This window comes from Capra hircus, chromosome 22 (genome assembly GCF_001704415.2).
Source record: "Capra hircus breed San Clemente chromosome 22, ASM170441v1, whole genome shotgun sequence".
NCBI classification, from domain to species: Eukaryota; Metazoa; Chordata; class Mammalia; order Artiodactyla; family Bovidae; genus Capra; species Capra hircus.
This window is the reverse complement of record NC_030829.1, coordinates 11,060,131-11,074,743: the sequence shown is the minus strand read 5'-3', so window position 1 is coordinate 11,074,743 and position 14,613 is coordinate 11,060,131. Positions and strand designations below refer to the sequence as shown.

Sequence of the window (14,613 nt, the reverse complement as noted above, 5' to 3'; positions counted from 1 at the left end):
CAGGAAAGAAAATAATAATTATTTGGCCATAGCAGTGGATGCCAGACCAAGAAACCATCTTCTCCATAGGGAAGGATGGAGGGAAGGCAGGAGAGAGCTCTGGGAGCTGGAGCTAGAGCTAGAAAGACGTAGGATGTGGATTACGGTACACTGGCTCCATCACTTAACCCCAGCTCCTGGTAGCTGCTGAGCTACACAGGGGTGTCCCAGGTAACACACGCCTAACCTTGGCCCCAGCCCAGCAGCTCCCAGCTCTCCACCCTGCAGCATGTCCTCTCCTCTTGGGCCTACATGTCCCACATTTGTCAATTAAGGAGAATGTCTGGATGATGCTCAGTCCCCCTAGTTTTATGTTCAAAGACCCTCCTGTTGAACAGTGCTGGCCTTGGGGTCTGTTCTCAGAGAAGGAATCAGCAAATGATGGCTCGCTCGCCAGACCTGGTCCACCACCTGCTTTTGTATATCCTGTGAGCTGAGATGGTTTTATGTTTTTAAATGTTTGGGAAAAAAAACAGAAGATGAATGTGTCCTAATATGTGAAATGATGTGTGCTGTGCTGTGCTTAGTTGCTCAGTCATGTCCAACTCTTCGCGACCCCATGGACTGTAGCCCACCAGGCTCCTCTGTCCAGGGGATTCTCCAGGCAAGAATGCCCTGCCCTCCTCCAGGAGGTCTTTCTGAACCAGGGATCAAACCCAGGTCTCCTGCGTTGTAGGCAGATTCTTTACCATCTGAGCAACCAAGGAAGCCCAATAATACTGGAGTGGGTTGCCATGCACTCCTCCAGGGGATCTTCCCAACTCAAGGATTGAACCCAGGTTTCCCACATTGTAGGCGGATTCTTTACTGTCTGCGCCATCAGAGAAGCCCAAAAATACTGGAGTGGATAGCCTATCCCTTCTCCAGGGGATGTTCCTGACCCAGGAATCGAACCAGGGCCTCCTGCATTGCAGGCAGATTCTTTCCCACCTGAGCTACCAGGTAAGCAATTTTATATCATGTGAAAATGATATGAAATTCAAATGTCAGTGTGCACAGCCACAGTTCTGTCCTGTGCATGGTTCCTGGCTGCTTCTGCGCTACAGAAGCCTAGTTGCACAGCTGCTGTGGAGACTGGATGGCCTACAAAGCCTAAATACTTACCCTCTGGCCCTTTGCAGAAAAAGTTTTTCCACCCTTGGTTTAGAGAAGGGCAATGTCCTTCACACTGTTCACAGTCCATACCGAGTGTACCTGCTGGACACAGTGCTTATATGATAAGGAGAGCCAGCCCTGCTCTTTGGGGAGCAGCGTGTTTTCCCTGCCAGGGGGAGTTCCCTTCATTCACACTGCTGTGCTCTTGTAAAACCCCACTTTGGAAGGCTGTTCCTTTGTGGGAGGTGTTGGTACCTGGCTAAGTCAGCAAGGAGAAACCCAGGATTAAGTGTGCGTGTGTGCTCAGTCACTTAAGTCATGTCCGACTCTGCGACTGCATGGACGGCAGCCCGCCAGGCTCCTCTGTCCACGGGATTCTCCAGGCAAGAGGACTGGAGTGGGTTGCCATGCTCTCCTCCAGGGGCTCTTCCTGACATAGGGACTGAACTCATGTCTCCGGCATCTAATGCATCACAGGTGGATTCTTTACCGCTGAGCCCCTGGAGAAGCCTCCAGGATCAAGAGGACATGACAAATCCTTGAGGCTGCCCTGCCCACAATGTGAAGGATGATGGAGAACTGGAAGGGGTCCTCTGTGGACCATCTGGGTGGGGATGCATGCCGGGTCCAAAGGTCTGCTGGGGAAGGTTGGCATTCATCATGCCTTTCTCCCTCCAAATACTGAAAAGCAGAGGGGCTACACAGCAGAGTACCAGGCAGCAAAGGGATTGTTTCTGTGTGTGGTTACAGAAAACACATACACATTCAGGCTGGGAAGAGTTTCTCTTAGAAAGAGCCTGGCCCTTTGGTTGCTTTTCATAGGAGGCACATCCCATGGGCCCCTCCCTTGGTACCCAGTGATAGAGAAGGTCTCCATGGGTGGGTACCTGAAGGGTGACGTTGAGGGGTTGGAAATGACACTCCAGGTCATCCAGTTGAATGAAGTTGGATGCGTCCACAGACTCGCCATACACAAAGGAGGTTGGAGACATGATTCTGAAAGAGGAAAGCATGAAATCTGTCATCCCAATGCAGGGTCACCACTATCCTAGGAGCTCAAACATCTGTCTGTACTGAATCTAGAGCTCAAACATCTGCCTCTATTGGATCTAGAACCTGGCTTCCCTCAGGGTCCCCCACCAAATGCTTCGCTTCTGGAACTGCTCTTTCTGTCTCTTGTAAATGGACACAGCCAGACCTGTACTTTCTAAGCAGACATTCCCAGTAATGTCTGGTCATCTTAGGTCAAATCAGTAAGTTATGTATACAATGTACTAGGGATTATACTTCTAAAATGAGAAGGAAGACCATGGTAGCTTTGATTTCAGTTTTTTAAACTGGATTATAAAATTAGTGAAGTCGCTCAGTCGTGCCCGACTCTTTGCGACCCCATGGACTGTAGCCTACCATGCTCCTCCATCCATGGGATTTTCCAGGCAAGAGTACTGGAGTGGATTGCCATTTCCTTCTCCAGAGGACCTTCCCGACCCAGGGATCGAACCCGGGTCTCCTGCATTGTAGGCAGACGCTTTACCATCTGAGCCACAAGGGAAGTCCTAGGATTATAAAATTATACATGTTCTATTTTGTCATTTGAAAAACATTTTGTGAATTGAAAAAAATTATGACAATATAAGTGAATTATATGTTTGGCATTCTAAGCCCCACTCGGTAACAAATTAAAAAAATAAAGATTTTCAGACTACCAAAATTACTAGAAATTAGGTATTAAATTGAGTCCTTACACGAATAGCCTTTTTCTTTAGATTTCAAATGGTGGCTGTGTAAGATGTGATGAAGAATTCCAGCTCAGTGTATAGTGATGTTTTCAACTTTGTCTGTGTCAATAAACCCCAGGCTCATTTAAATTCCCAGAAAAATAATGGATTTTAGATGAGATTCTAGAAGTTGCTCACTTGCCTAAACACAATATTGTAAGATTTATGGTACCAAGTCTAAATAGATAGCAATTAACCTATTTTCAGCTTAAGTGTATTAATTTAGAAAGGTAGTGAGCTGCCACCCAGGTCAAGAGTGGGTTCATTTAAATGAGTGCTGTTTTATGTTCCTGGAAAGATCAGAGGTTGACTCATTTGTTTAACTGACGGCTTCGCTGGGGGCTGTTAACACCTCACAAGGAGGCCTCCAGGGTCTGACAACAGGATCAAGTGAGCCCTGTTTTCTCTTTCATCCCCTAGGACAGGGCTTGGTCCATGGACATTCTCACTGTGCGTCTGAGGAGAAAGTAAATAAACTACATGGTTAAAAATAGAGCCATGAACAGAGGCAAATCTGTGTTGATTTGCAAATATATTCCACCAATGCCTCATGTCTAAAGAACGTGATGAAAAACGCCAAGAGGCAGGAACGCCCACCAGAGACTCATTCCTGACACCCAGCAGAGCGGGGGAGCTTTGCAGACATGGCTCCTTATGCAGTGTATTAACTTTTCTACTTGCAGCTAAGGCCAGGACCCAGGAGCACTTGAATACTGAAAAATGAGAGACTCTGAACCTCTAGAAAGTTCAGCTTGCCTGTGGGGCAAAGGTTCAACAGGTCCTCATTTGATCTGAACTAATTGTGCAAATCCTTTTTCCTCTATCGTGCTCTGTTTCTGAAGCTGGAAACAGGAACTGACTTCTCATTTTTCCAGGCCTGTGTTTTGGCTGAAAACCACCCAGGGTTGTTTTGGGTCCCTGCTGCCTGCAGCCCTGATTTCCAACAATGCCAGAGGCATTGAGCAGTTGTGGACTTCAGCCAGACAGTGTGCCCACTGTGACTGTCCCTGCCCACCGGCTCTGCAGGAGGACTGGAAACATGCAAAGCCAAAGCTGACTAGAGGCTACTCAGAAAGCAGGCCCGCCTTCCCTGGGACGCATTGGCTGTAACCTCTGCCCCAGCAGCCTTTGGCTGAGATTTTAATCCCAAGAGCTGCCTGCTACCTTGTGGCACTCCGGAGCGGTGGGCGCTGGGAAGAGATGCATGTAAAGGTGTACAGCATATTCGAAGGAATTATGTGGCTTACACCTGTCATCACACTTCTTGTATAATCTACCAAGTGTGTGGGCAGCTGGGAAAGAGGAGAAAACACGGAGGGAGGAGGGCGTGAGTCACTGTAGCTAAAGCTTCATCCTGCATTTCCAAGCCAGGCAGAAGCAGAAGCGGCAGGGCCACCGCTCCTGGCTATAAAGCAAACACCAGAGAAGCGCAGGGGTCCGCTCCAGGCAGCACTCTGTTCTGGCTACTCACCCTGTGATGGACGTGTCCACCTCGTGCATCAGTGGCACCGTCAGTGTGAGGATGTTGTTGTGAAGGGACTCTGAGCGCTCCACGTTGCCGCTGTGGAGGGAGAGAGGACGGGATGCCAGTCAGCACAGCCTGCCCGCAATGGGCCTCTCCCCTCCCAGAGAGGGACAGCTCTCTGTTCTGCACCTTTTTACCCTCAACTCTATTTTTGGTCCCTGTATGGCATCACAGTGGGCACTCTATGGTTTCAGTTGTGTTCTCCACCCCATAAAGATGTGAGGGCAAGTAGTGTACAGGGCAGGTGACCCCAGGAGACAGCAGAGGGGAGACAGGAAGGCAGGGAGACAAGCAGGGCACGTGATTCAGGTCAGCCGGGCTCCATCTGACCAGGGAACTCCAGGAGGCAGTGTGGAGTACCCACTCTCATCTTCCAGCTGAGGCCATGGGAGCTGATCAATGACTCCTGAGACCTGCTGGGGGGGTGAGGGTGGGAGATTACTTCCCTGGCATGTACCCTATGTGCACAGTGAGTGAGGTCTGGCCAGAGAAAGCCTCAGGCAGAAGGACAGGTGCTGGGAATGGGAACTGTCCAGTACGTGTGTGGTGGAGGCAAGCTCTGAGAGGTTATGGGTAGGCACCAACAGAGTGTGCTGCTTCTGCAGGGCTTATTCCGTGAATAATGGACAACCGAGGTTAGGACACTGCAGCTGGGAAGCTTGCATTTAGCAGCTATTTCCCATCTAACAGCATCGTCCATCATCCACAGACAACCAAGCCCAAGAGAGAGGCCCTGGGTAGCACCATCTTGATAAATATCACGGGAGCTTCTGCTATAGGACTTCTGGCTCCAGCAGGTTCACATACAGGCCTCCTCCTCGGGGTGAGTAAACACAGAAGGGGGAGGCTTGCAGGGTCCTTCTGGAAAGGTGACCACAAGGTGGGTGATGGTGTTGAGGGCTACCATGTGCCAGGCACACCCCCAGCCATGATGGAGCTGGGTCTTCAGAGTAACTCCAGAGGGAGGGGCTCACCCACCGCTGACAGGTAAGAGCAGCTCAGACAGATTAGGTAACTTGCCCAAGGACCCAGAGCAACTGGGTTAGTCTCCAAAACCAGTGCTTTTCCACTGCGATGCCTTTTCCTGATGCCAGATTTGGGGGTTTGGGGGAGGGGAGAGGAGGTCAAGAGAGAAGACCCAGTTTCCCTTCACAGCTTTATGAGATTTCAAATATGAACTGTGATTATTATTGCAGAAAAGCAATTGCTGGGGAACACGGTGCTGAACCTGGCACCTACACTTGGTTCTATCACATGGAACCAACACGGGGTCCCAGGTGAAAGCTAAGTTCACCCTCCAGGGGTAGAAGGCAGGACCCGCTGCTGAAGTTTGGACACAGCTCATCTGGACCACTTCCCACCGCATCATCCCCTAAACTTGTGCAGAGTTCCTCTCCCCACCAGCAAGTGCTGAATGCAACCGTTTTTCAGCAGACTCACAGCCCCTCTCCTCCTCTCCTATTGTTCTGAAACAATGGTGCTCTGTGACTCTGACCCCTGACTTCTCTTCTGTCTTCCGCAGATGAGATGACATCCATCATGGTTTGCAGAAGCAGCAGGATCAGGTGCCCATCCAGCCCCACTTCCCTGCCTTTCCTTTCCCAGGGGCACAATAAACGCTGTGAAATCTCTGCACAGGAAAAGACCAGAGGTGACTCCTGAATGGATGGGGGGATGGCAACACCTGGGCCTGTTCCCTGCCCCCACCCAGGGTCCTGCCAAGTCTGAGCAATCAGTTCCTGATGGAAGCGCCACCCCATGCCCTGCCATTTGTCCAGCCACCTGTGGCTGCTGGCAGCTCTGGCCCAACAGTCTCATCTGTCATCGGGGGACCGCTCCAGACTGAGTGAGGTTGCAAAGTTGAGATAAAGAGGCTGAACATCAAAAGGCCCCTAGTTATTCTGCAAGCTCGTGACTTAGGATGCTTCCCAAAGTCTGCAGAGCCAGGCTGCCAGACAGAAGCTCTTGAGAAACTGTTTAGTCTCAACTTTCTGTCCTCCTAAATCCACAAGTAGGCAAGAGAGCTTCAAAGGGTGGTGATGGGAAGAAAAGGATGATTGGTATTTTAACTGTGGCTTTCAAGATAAGGAGCTTTAAGGATCTTTCCATCACAGCAGGGAGTCAGGTGCCGTGGGTGCCCTCTGGGACAGTAAGATCAGATTTTCACCAAAGTCTGGAGAGTAATTGGTGCCTGAGACATTCAGCTGCAGGTTTAATAGGCAATATAGTTTCTTTAACGAATGTAATTCAAATAATTAGAAGATTCTGATTATTTAATTACTTAAGCTACCAATACTAGCTTGGCTAGGTGTTCAGTAATGCTGTATAGAAATACTAATGTACATAAAAGGATGTTCTTGAATTTGTAAATTATAAGGGTTTTCTTACGTGCCCAGTACTGCATCTGGTAAATAACAGGTGCTTAACAGATGTGTGTTGAGTCAAACTGTGACCAGTATAGAGTAAGGGAATACACAGAGTAATCACTTGATGAGACTTAAAAAAAAATTCAATGCCCAGATCTCATCCCAGACAAATCAGATGAGGATCCCTGTAGGGTAGACCAGGCATTGGTAGTTTTTAAGGCCCCCAGGTGATTCCAGTGGGCACCTAAGATTAGAGCACCACTGGTCTATGGACATGAGACTAGGAGATGAAATTTTCACCCTGGTGTTGTTTGCGTCCCTCCTTTGATACCTTAGATTAGCCCTGAGTGGGACTGGGAGGTAGGTGGAGTTTCCTCTTTTTGACAAGGAAAGTCTCTTTCATATCATATTTCCTGCCCAAATGTTCCTTCTCAGGAATATCAGCTGCCTGAGCTGTTGAGAGACCCAGACAGCACATGGATGGGAGAGTTTTCTGTGGATCCCAGAAACAGCAGGAAAATGAAAATTTTCATTTTTGAACAGGCATCTGCTCCCCTTTACTAAATCCATCTTATACTCTCTCACTCTGGGCAAGCTGTTGTACTGTATCACTCCCTTTCTCCAAAACCACTGCCGGGGGGAAAGCAGTTGAGACTTCCTGGGCCCTCTGTGGCCCAGCCCAATCTCCTCTTTCAGCCCCACCTTCCTCTTACTGCCCATGTATATTCTCCACCCTTCCTCTAAGAGGGTCAGGAATCTCCACCACACTCCAATGCCCACCCGCCACATGGGTGTGACAGAGCAGGCTGTGCCATGCACATCCTCACTTGGGCTTCTTCAGCCTGAAAACAGTCCCCTGTTCAAATGCCAGCACCCCAGTGAAGCCCTTCTGCATTCTAGCAATGGGAACACAGTCTACCTCCGCTATGCTTTGCATGTATCTCTGTTAGATCACAACCACCAATGATGTGATCAGGAAAACAGTGTGAATGAAAAATAATCACGTCTTGTATAATTTCAAAGCTTGCAAGCCCAGTCAACTGTAATTAGAAATGCTACTGTGGCAGTACTACGCTGACAAACTGCACTGGAAAGTTGTACAGGATTTCGGTGATTGCTGGGCTATATTTAAACTATCCACTTTGGTTCTCATTTCCATCTGCTTTGCACAGCCTATTGCAATATATAGAATATAATTAGCGTTTGTTCAGTAAGGCCCACTAGTGCCGAACTAAAGGCCAGAAAGTCATCATCTCTGGAGTGAATGCTGGGTATGACAATACACAGTAAAGAGGGTCAAACAACCACTGTGATGTGCTGTGCTCTCATTTTTAGAAGAAAGAATATTCTCTAAAATATTAAAGAAAACGCACCCCCCCACCCCCAAATTGGGAAAGTGGCATTAAAAGCAAAAATATGCTAGGGTGGTGGGAGATTGAGGGGCTGTGAAAGTGTACGCTTCACAGTTGTTCCAAAGGGAAAATTAACCTTAATTCTGTGAGTTTTACATAACACTGAGACTAGCAAGGCCTCCAGCGAAAAAATAAAACAAAGCCCTACCAGTGCCTCTGCTGTCTACTGTTGGCTTATACTGTATTTGTTGGGGCCTGACCTAAGCTTCCCAAAAGCACAGAGACTTCAGGCTTTGGGGGCAAAGCCATTAATAGAGAGGCAAGATAGAACTGTGGGTGACGTTGAAAGATTCAGCACTCGGGAAGAATTTTAGTCTAATCTTTGGGTAATTGATGTTTTAGTGAAAATTCAAGAACCACTCATGCTGGGGTGAGTATGACAGGGTGTTAAAATTCAAGTTTTGGATGAGGTACAATAGATGCCAAAATTCAGAGGAAAGCACTAACTCAGGATTTACTGTCTGGTGGCAAAAATCCAAGCTGTAACATCACAGATGTAATGGAGTTGGGAAAGGAGGATTCTTGGAGACAGATTTTGGAGAAAATGGTCCATAGTCAAGGGAGGGTGACTGCCTTTTAAGTTGTTTTAGGGACCCTCTTCAGGACAGTCAGACGCAGGCCCCAGAGACATAAGGTGAAGGGGCTGCTGGCTCTCCCCTCCTGACCCCACAAGGATCGCCTGCCTTTCTAGAGACTGTCAGGAGTGAGACTCCTGAGTGGGATCTGAATGTGAGAGTCAGTCTGAGGTCACCTTTGGTCCTGGCCCTGGGTACAGTCTTGGCAGCAGGAGCTGAGGGCATCTCCAGCTGCCTAGAGGCTGAGGTTGGAGGATGTAATGAGGAGGGAAGCACAGATGAGCATCCCCAGTTGGGGGGTGGGCAAGGGGAGGGTCTCCAAAGGAGAAGAGTCAACTCAAGACACCCAGACTGACTGCTCACAGCACTGCCTGTTTAGTAAAACCTTTCTTGTTTCCCTTTGACCTCTCACAACCCCAGCTGTGAGCCTGGAGGCTCTCAGGAAAAGGAGGAGGGCCAGCAGAAGCACCACTGGAGGAAAGCTAGACAACCCACAGCAAGGCTACCCTCCTCCAGCCTTGCCTTGGGGAGAGGAAGAAGTCTTAAGATGCAATCAAGTTTTGATTACTTCATGGGACAAGACACTCTGATTATGGGTTAATGAGTTATTTTGAGGCTTGAAGTGACTATAGGACTATTAACCAAGAGTGAGCTGTGAACCCACGGGACTGTCCTAGACTGTCTCCGAGAACCAGAAATGAACAACCCTTGCCAAGTGGGCTTAAAAAGAGTAGGGATGAAAATGAAGTTGCTTTACGCTTGCCAACGAGTGCACCGTACTTGATGGATGAATCATAATGCTGCCGTCTCCCTCTGAAATTTATGTTCATTTGTTCATGATCCAACCCCTGCAGCCAGCACACTGCTCCCCAAGAGCAGGGATTTTACCAACTTTGGTCCCTGCTGTACCTCTCCTTGTCTGACACAGTGCCTAGTTGGAGTAAGTACTCAAAGGTTTTGTAGAATGAGTGAGGGGTGGTGCCTGCCCTGGGCTGTTCTGCATCTGCCTCCATCTCTGGACCAACCCTGTCTTGATGTGGTTTGAGATGGAAGACTCTCTCACTCATCCCTGCTCCCTTCTCAGCTCCCACTTGGTGCTTTAAACTTGATGGACATGCACAGGGTTGAGAGTGGTCCAGAGCCGGACTCCTTGCTTATTAACCAGGCACGGCATACGGGGTCAGATGCCCAGCTGAGCTGGTGCCTGTTATCCTGCATGATGGGACTCATGTACAGGTTCTGGGAGATGACCTTCTCTCTTAAGTCAGAATGTGGGACCAGGAGCTCCTTCTCAGTGCTCGAGGGTGCTGTCCTCCTTGGAGGAAGGCCTGGGTTGAGCACCTTCATTTCAGAGATGACCATGTGGTTGAGGGAGGAGCCTGAGTTTCACAAAGCCCAGCCCATTGCCTCGCTCTGCACCCCAGATCCTGTGGGCCTCCAGGCCCGGCTGCATGCTATCTTGTGGCTGCGTGACTGCCTTGGCCTGGCTGACTTGTAACCGCTGGTTTTGCGGTCTGCTCACCAGTGTCTGGCCTTCCATTTTCCCATCCTCCCTCAGTCATGAGATCCCTGACTTTGTTATCTCACCACCTTTCTTTTCTGTGCATTCTGCCTGATCTTGCCCTTCTGAGTGTTTGGTTCAGATCTCCAGACCACCTCTGGGATGGACCTAGGCCTCTTGGCATGACATTTTGGCTTGAAGATTAAGGCAACTAGAGAAAAAACATGATAATTGAATGCCTGATCCTTAATCAGACTCTGGACCAGTATAATAATGGCTACACAGTCATTCTTGGGATAATTAGAATGTGGGCTAGAGATTAGATAACAGCATTGCATCAGAGTTATATTTCCTGAATTTAATAACTATACCAGGGTTATTTAAGAGAATGGCCTCATTCTTAGGAAGTACACATGAAAGTACTCATGGGTAAAGAGGCATGATGTCTGCAACTTACTTTCAGATGATTAAGGGGAAAAAAATCATACACAGAAAGAGAATAACAAAATAAAAGAGGCAGAGTGTCAAGCTTGGGTGACTCTGTAGAAAGGGTGTATGGGAATTCCTTGTACTATCCTTTACAACATTTATGTTAAGTTTAAAATCATTTCTAAATTAAAATTCAAGTAAAAAGGTCACCTATCCAATATATACAATCAAAGCTTGTGTCTCCCTATTCACCCATCTAAATACCTCTCCTTCCATCCCAGTCAAGCCCGCCTCAGATGGTAGGTACTTCGAGTCAAGTGGATTCTGGCTTCTGTGGGCAGTTTATTAGCCTGAAGTCCCTCCCAGGCACCCCTGGCCACACTGGTATGCGTGAGAGAGAGGCAGGAGCGCAGTCCTGAGGGAAGACATCACTACTGCACAGTCCCCTTCTCTGACTATCTGTCCACTTGGTTCCTAGGACAAGCTCTCTCTTGAGGACCATCTTTTGGGGACCTCCACCAACAGGCTTTGCCAGGACCTCAGGCTGCGGGTGCCCTGTCCCTGCATCAAGGGATGCTAGAGCACACTGACTACATACCACAAGAAGTGACTGACCACAGCAGACCCACAAAGGACATCTGTGAATGCTTCCAAACACATGAGCTTGGGCTGGAATCCTGACCTCTCCAGGCTAGTCTCTCCTCAGTTGTAAAATCGTTACCTCTGACTGGATGATCCCCAGTTTTTCCCAGCTCCGTCTGATCTGGTGTCTGCACAAGCAGAAGGAGACAAGCACCATCCCTAAGAGACCCAATTCCATGCAGTGATTTGGGGCTTTATCACTGAGCTGTTCCTTCCTCCTTGGAGTCTGTTCAGGCATCACCATCAAAGCATGACCAGGGCATGACCTTTCTTGGTCCCATAAATCTCATCTTAGAAAAAAAATTTAAATCCCTCTTACCTCTGAGCAGTAACGATGAAGCTAAGAACTTCCTCTTCCCCAGACAGGTGGCTTGTATCAAAGATCACGCTGAATTCATACTATGGGAAAAGAAAGTGACATTTGGCACTAGACAGCATTCCAAACTTAAATGCTACAGTCTTCTGCAGTTTATGACCTCTGGATGCTCATTTGCACGACAAGCTTTATGGTTTATGCATCTCTTTCTGATGGTCAGGCCAGAGATACAACTTTAGCAATAAAAACCAGCCCAGAGCCCACTCTGACGAGAGGCATGTTGTCCTTTTCAGCAACTGAGGTTCTCGTTAGGAAGCAATATGTTTGAACTCTTAAACCAGGACTTCCTAAATTTCACTCACACACCATCATCCCAATTTTTGCCACATCTGCTTATCATATCACCTGTGATAAGTACTTTGTATTTTTATTGCCTCACTCTTTCTATTTAAAGACTATTTTAAACAGAAGAATTTATATCACTATCACAGATGGGAATCCAGGATCACTTGCCATAAAGAGGAAGTCATCATGAAAAGAAATAATGAAAACAAAGCGATGCTGAATTTTGTTGCCTGTTGAAGGCTCTGAGCCTAAGGTTTGCTCTGTTTTGATAAAAGGGAGATAAACAAGTGATTGATAGAGACATTTAGTGCTACTGGAGACTTCCACCTGCAAAAGGTTAGGACTGAAAGAGCATTGAAAAGGTAGTAGCTTTCTCACTGTCAGTCAATGCTGTTTTAGCACTGTGTCCACGTATCACCTAAAAGCATCTCAAGTGCTGCCAATAGTGACCATCCTCTGATTCAGGGAACACCTTCTCAAGCAAATGGTTTATCACTGTATACACATCGGGCAGGTGTGGGAATGGGGGAGGACCACTTGGGTAGGGCTTATAGAGCCATGCTCCACCACAAATTGACTGTGTGATCTTGGCCAGATACTTGCTCTCTGCATTTCAATAAAAAGAAGAGGGTGGACAAAATGATCCTTAAATTCCATTAAGTTTTGGGAGTCTCAGTTCAGTTCAGTCACTCAGTCGTGTCCGATTCTTTGCAACTCCATGAATCGCAGCACGCCAGGCCTCCCTGTCCATCACCAACTCCCAGAGTTCACCCAAACTCATGTCCATCGAGTCGGTGATGCCATCCAGCTATCTCATCCTCTGTCGTCCCCTTCTCCTGCCCCCAATCCCTCCCAGGATCAGGGTCTTTTCCAATGAGTCAACTCTACGCATGAGGTAGCCAAAGTATTGGAGTTTCAGCTTCAGCATGACTTATTTAACATCTAAATATTTGGGTTCCTTTATGAAGAATTCTAGGCAATGGTCTAAATTTGCAACACTAGATTCTACTGAACTGACCGCTACCTGAAAGTAATGAATGTTGGACCGTCAACTAGAGTGGACACTGGACATCCCTTTCTAGACTTTCTGTTGTGGTGAGACCTGCCAGCTTATAGTGAGGGTGGGGAATGGAGACAGAACAGGAAACAGAGCTGGAAAACACAAACAATGGGAAAGTCAGGGGTCTTGTCTCAGCAAAGAGTTTGACCCAACAGGAGATCTGAATTAAACACTCTAAAGATCAAAGTGAGGTGAAAAGCAAAAGATCTGGGCATGAGGCCAATGAGAGCCAGCAGCCTGGGAGAACAGAAAGTCAGGAACTAGGCAGGCTGGTTATGAGAGATTGAAATATATGGCCAGCAAAGTAAGCAGATAATGTGGTCATGAGGCTTAGCAGATGGCCGGAAGTCAGACAACTCACAGGTCTAAGGGACATGGAAGGACAAGCCAAGCTGTGGAGAGAGGGAGCCCCATCCCTGCTGGGCTGCTTCTTAGGCTTTCTCCAAGGACTCACCCCCAGACCTCCTGCTTCCAGGTTCAGCCTTGCTACAGGTGTTCACTTTTGTATGTAGGAGGAAGGTAGTGACATTACCAAGTTGGAAAAAAAATCCAACATTCAACATCCATTCTTCTGTTGGCTCAATGACTATTTTGAGAGCTAATGAAATTCTAGCGAAATTTAGGCCCCAGAAGTCAAGACTGCTTTATTTTTATTGTATTGATTTATTCACCTTTTTTTTTTCATGGGAAGTGATCGATCCTGGATCCATCTATGATATTGTTATTGTTTAGTGGCTAAGTTGTGTCCAACTCTTTTGAGACCCCACAGACTGTAGCCCACCAGGCTCTTTTGTCCATGGAATTCTCCAGGAAAGAATACTGCAGTGGTTTGCCATTTCCTTCTCCAGGGATCTTCCCAACCCAGGGATCAAATCCACATATCCTGTGTCTCCTGCATTGGCAGGCAGATTCTGTACCACGGAGCCACCAGGGAAGCATCTGCGATATCCTTTCAAAGTATGTTTAAAACTAGCAAGATGTTTAAAACTAGGTTTGGGATGGAGGCTGAATTTTACAACAAGATGGCTACTTTTAAAGTGTTTCAATTAAGTCTATTTCCTGTTGCTCAAAAGATTTCAATTAAATTTGTGCGTGTGCGGGGGCATATATTTCACTATAGACAATGATGCCTAGGGCTCAGTGTCCTTCTCCTACATCTTAACCCTGCCTGGGATCTCATGGGACTTGACCAGAATTCTGCCAGCTTTTTCTAAGCCACCTCTTTCCCTTCTCCTGGGATGAATGTGAACAGAATGAGGATCAGAGCCAGAAAAGGGCTGAGGAATCACAGAGATAACAACCACTGTAGACTGGAGTGGGTACAGTCAATGAGACTAAGGGGTTCAAGAGATTTGCTAAGAAATGAGCAAACCTTCCTACAAGAATGTTCTAACAACTGGTTTGTAAAACAGCTAGTATAAACTAGGAACAAAAAGTCTTAAGAGATTAAAATGACCCTATTTCATGATATAGGCAGGAGAAAAGGATTAAACTTTCTTTTTAAGTGGAGGAAAAAGGTATACAAAGGAA

At 47.5% G+C, this 14,613-nt stretch overlaps 1 protein-coding gene across 1 annotated transcript in view; it reads right to left on the bottom strand.

Moving 5' to 3' along the window:
- Window positions 1-14,613, bottom strand: part of ITGA9 (integrin subunit alpha 9) — a 366,775-nt gene that overhangs the window by 72,788 nt on the left and 279,374 nt on the right. The window contains exons 20-22 of the mRNA XM_018067208.1: window positions 11,682-11,761; window positions 4,384-4,473; window positions 2,022-2,130 (exon numbers count right to left, since the gene is read on the bottom strand). Coding sequence (XP_017922697.1) covers window positions 2,022-2,130; window positions 4,384-4,473; window positions 11,682-11,761 — 279 coding nt within the window. The remainder of the gene's footprint in view (window positions 1-2,021; window positions 2,131-4,383; window positions 4,474-11,681; window positions 11,762-14,613) is intronic.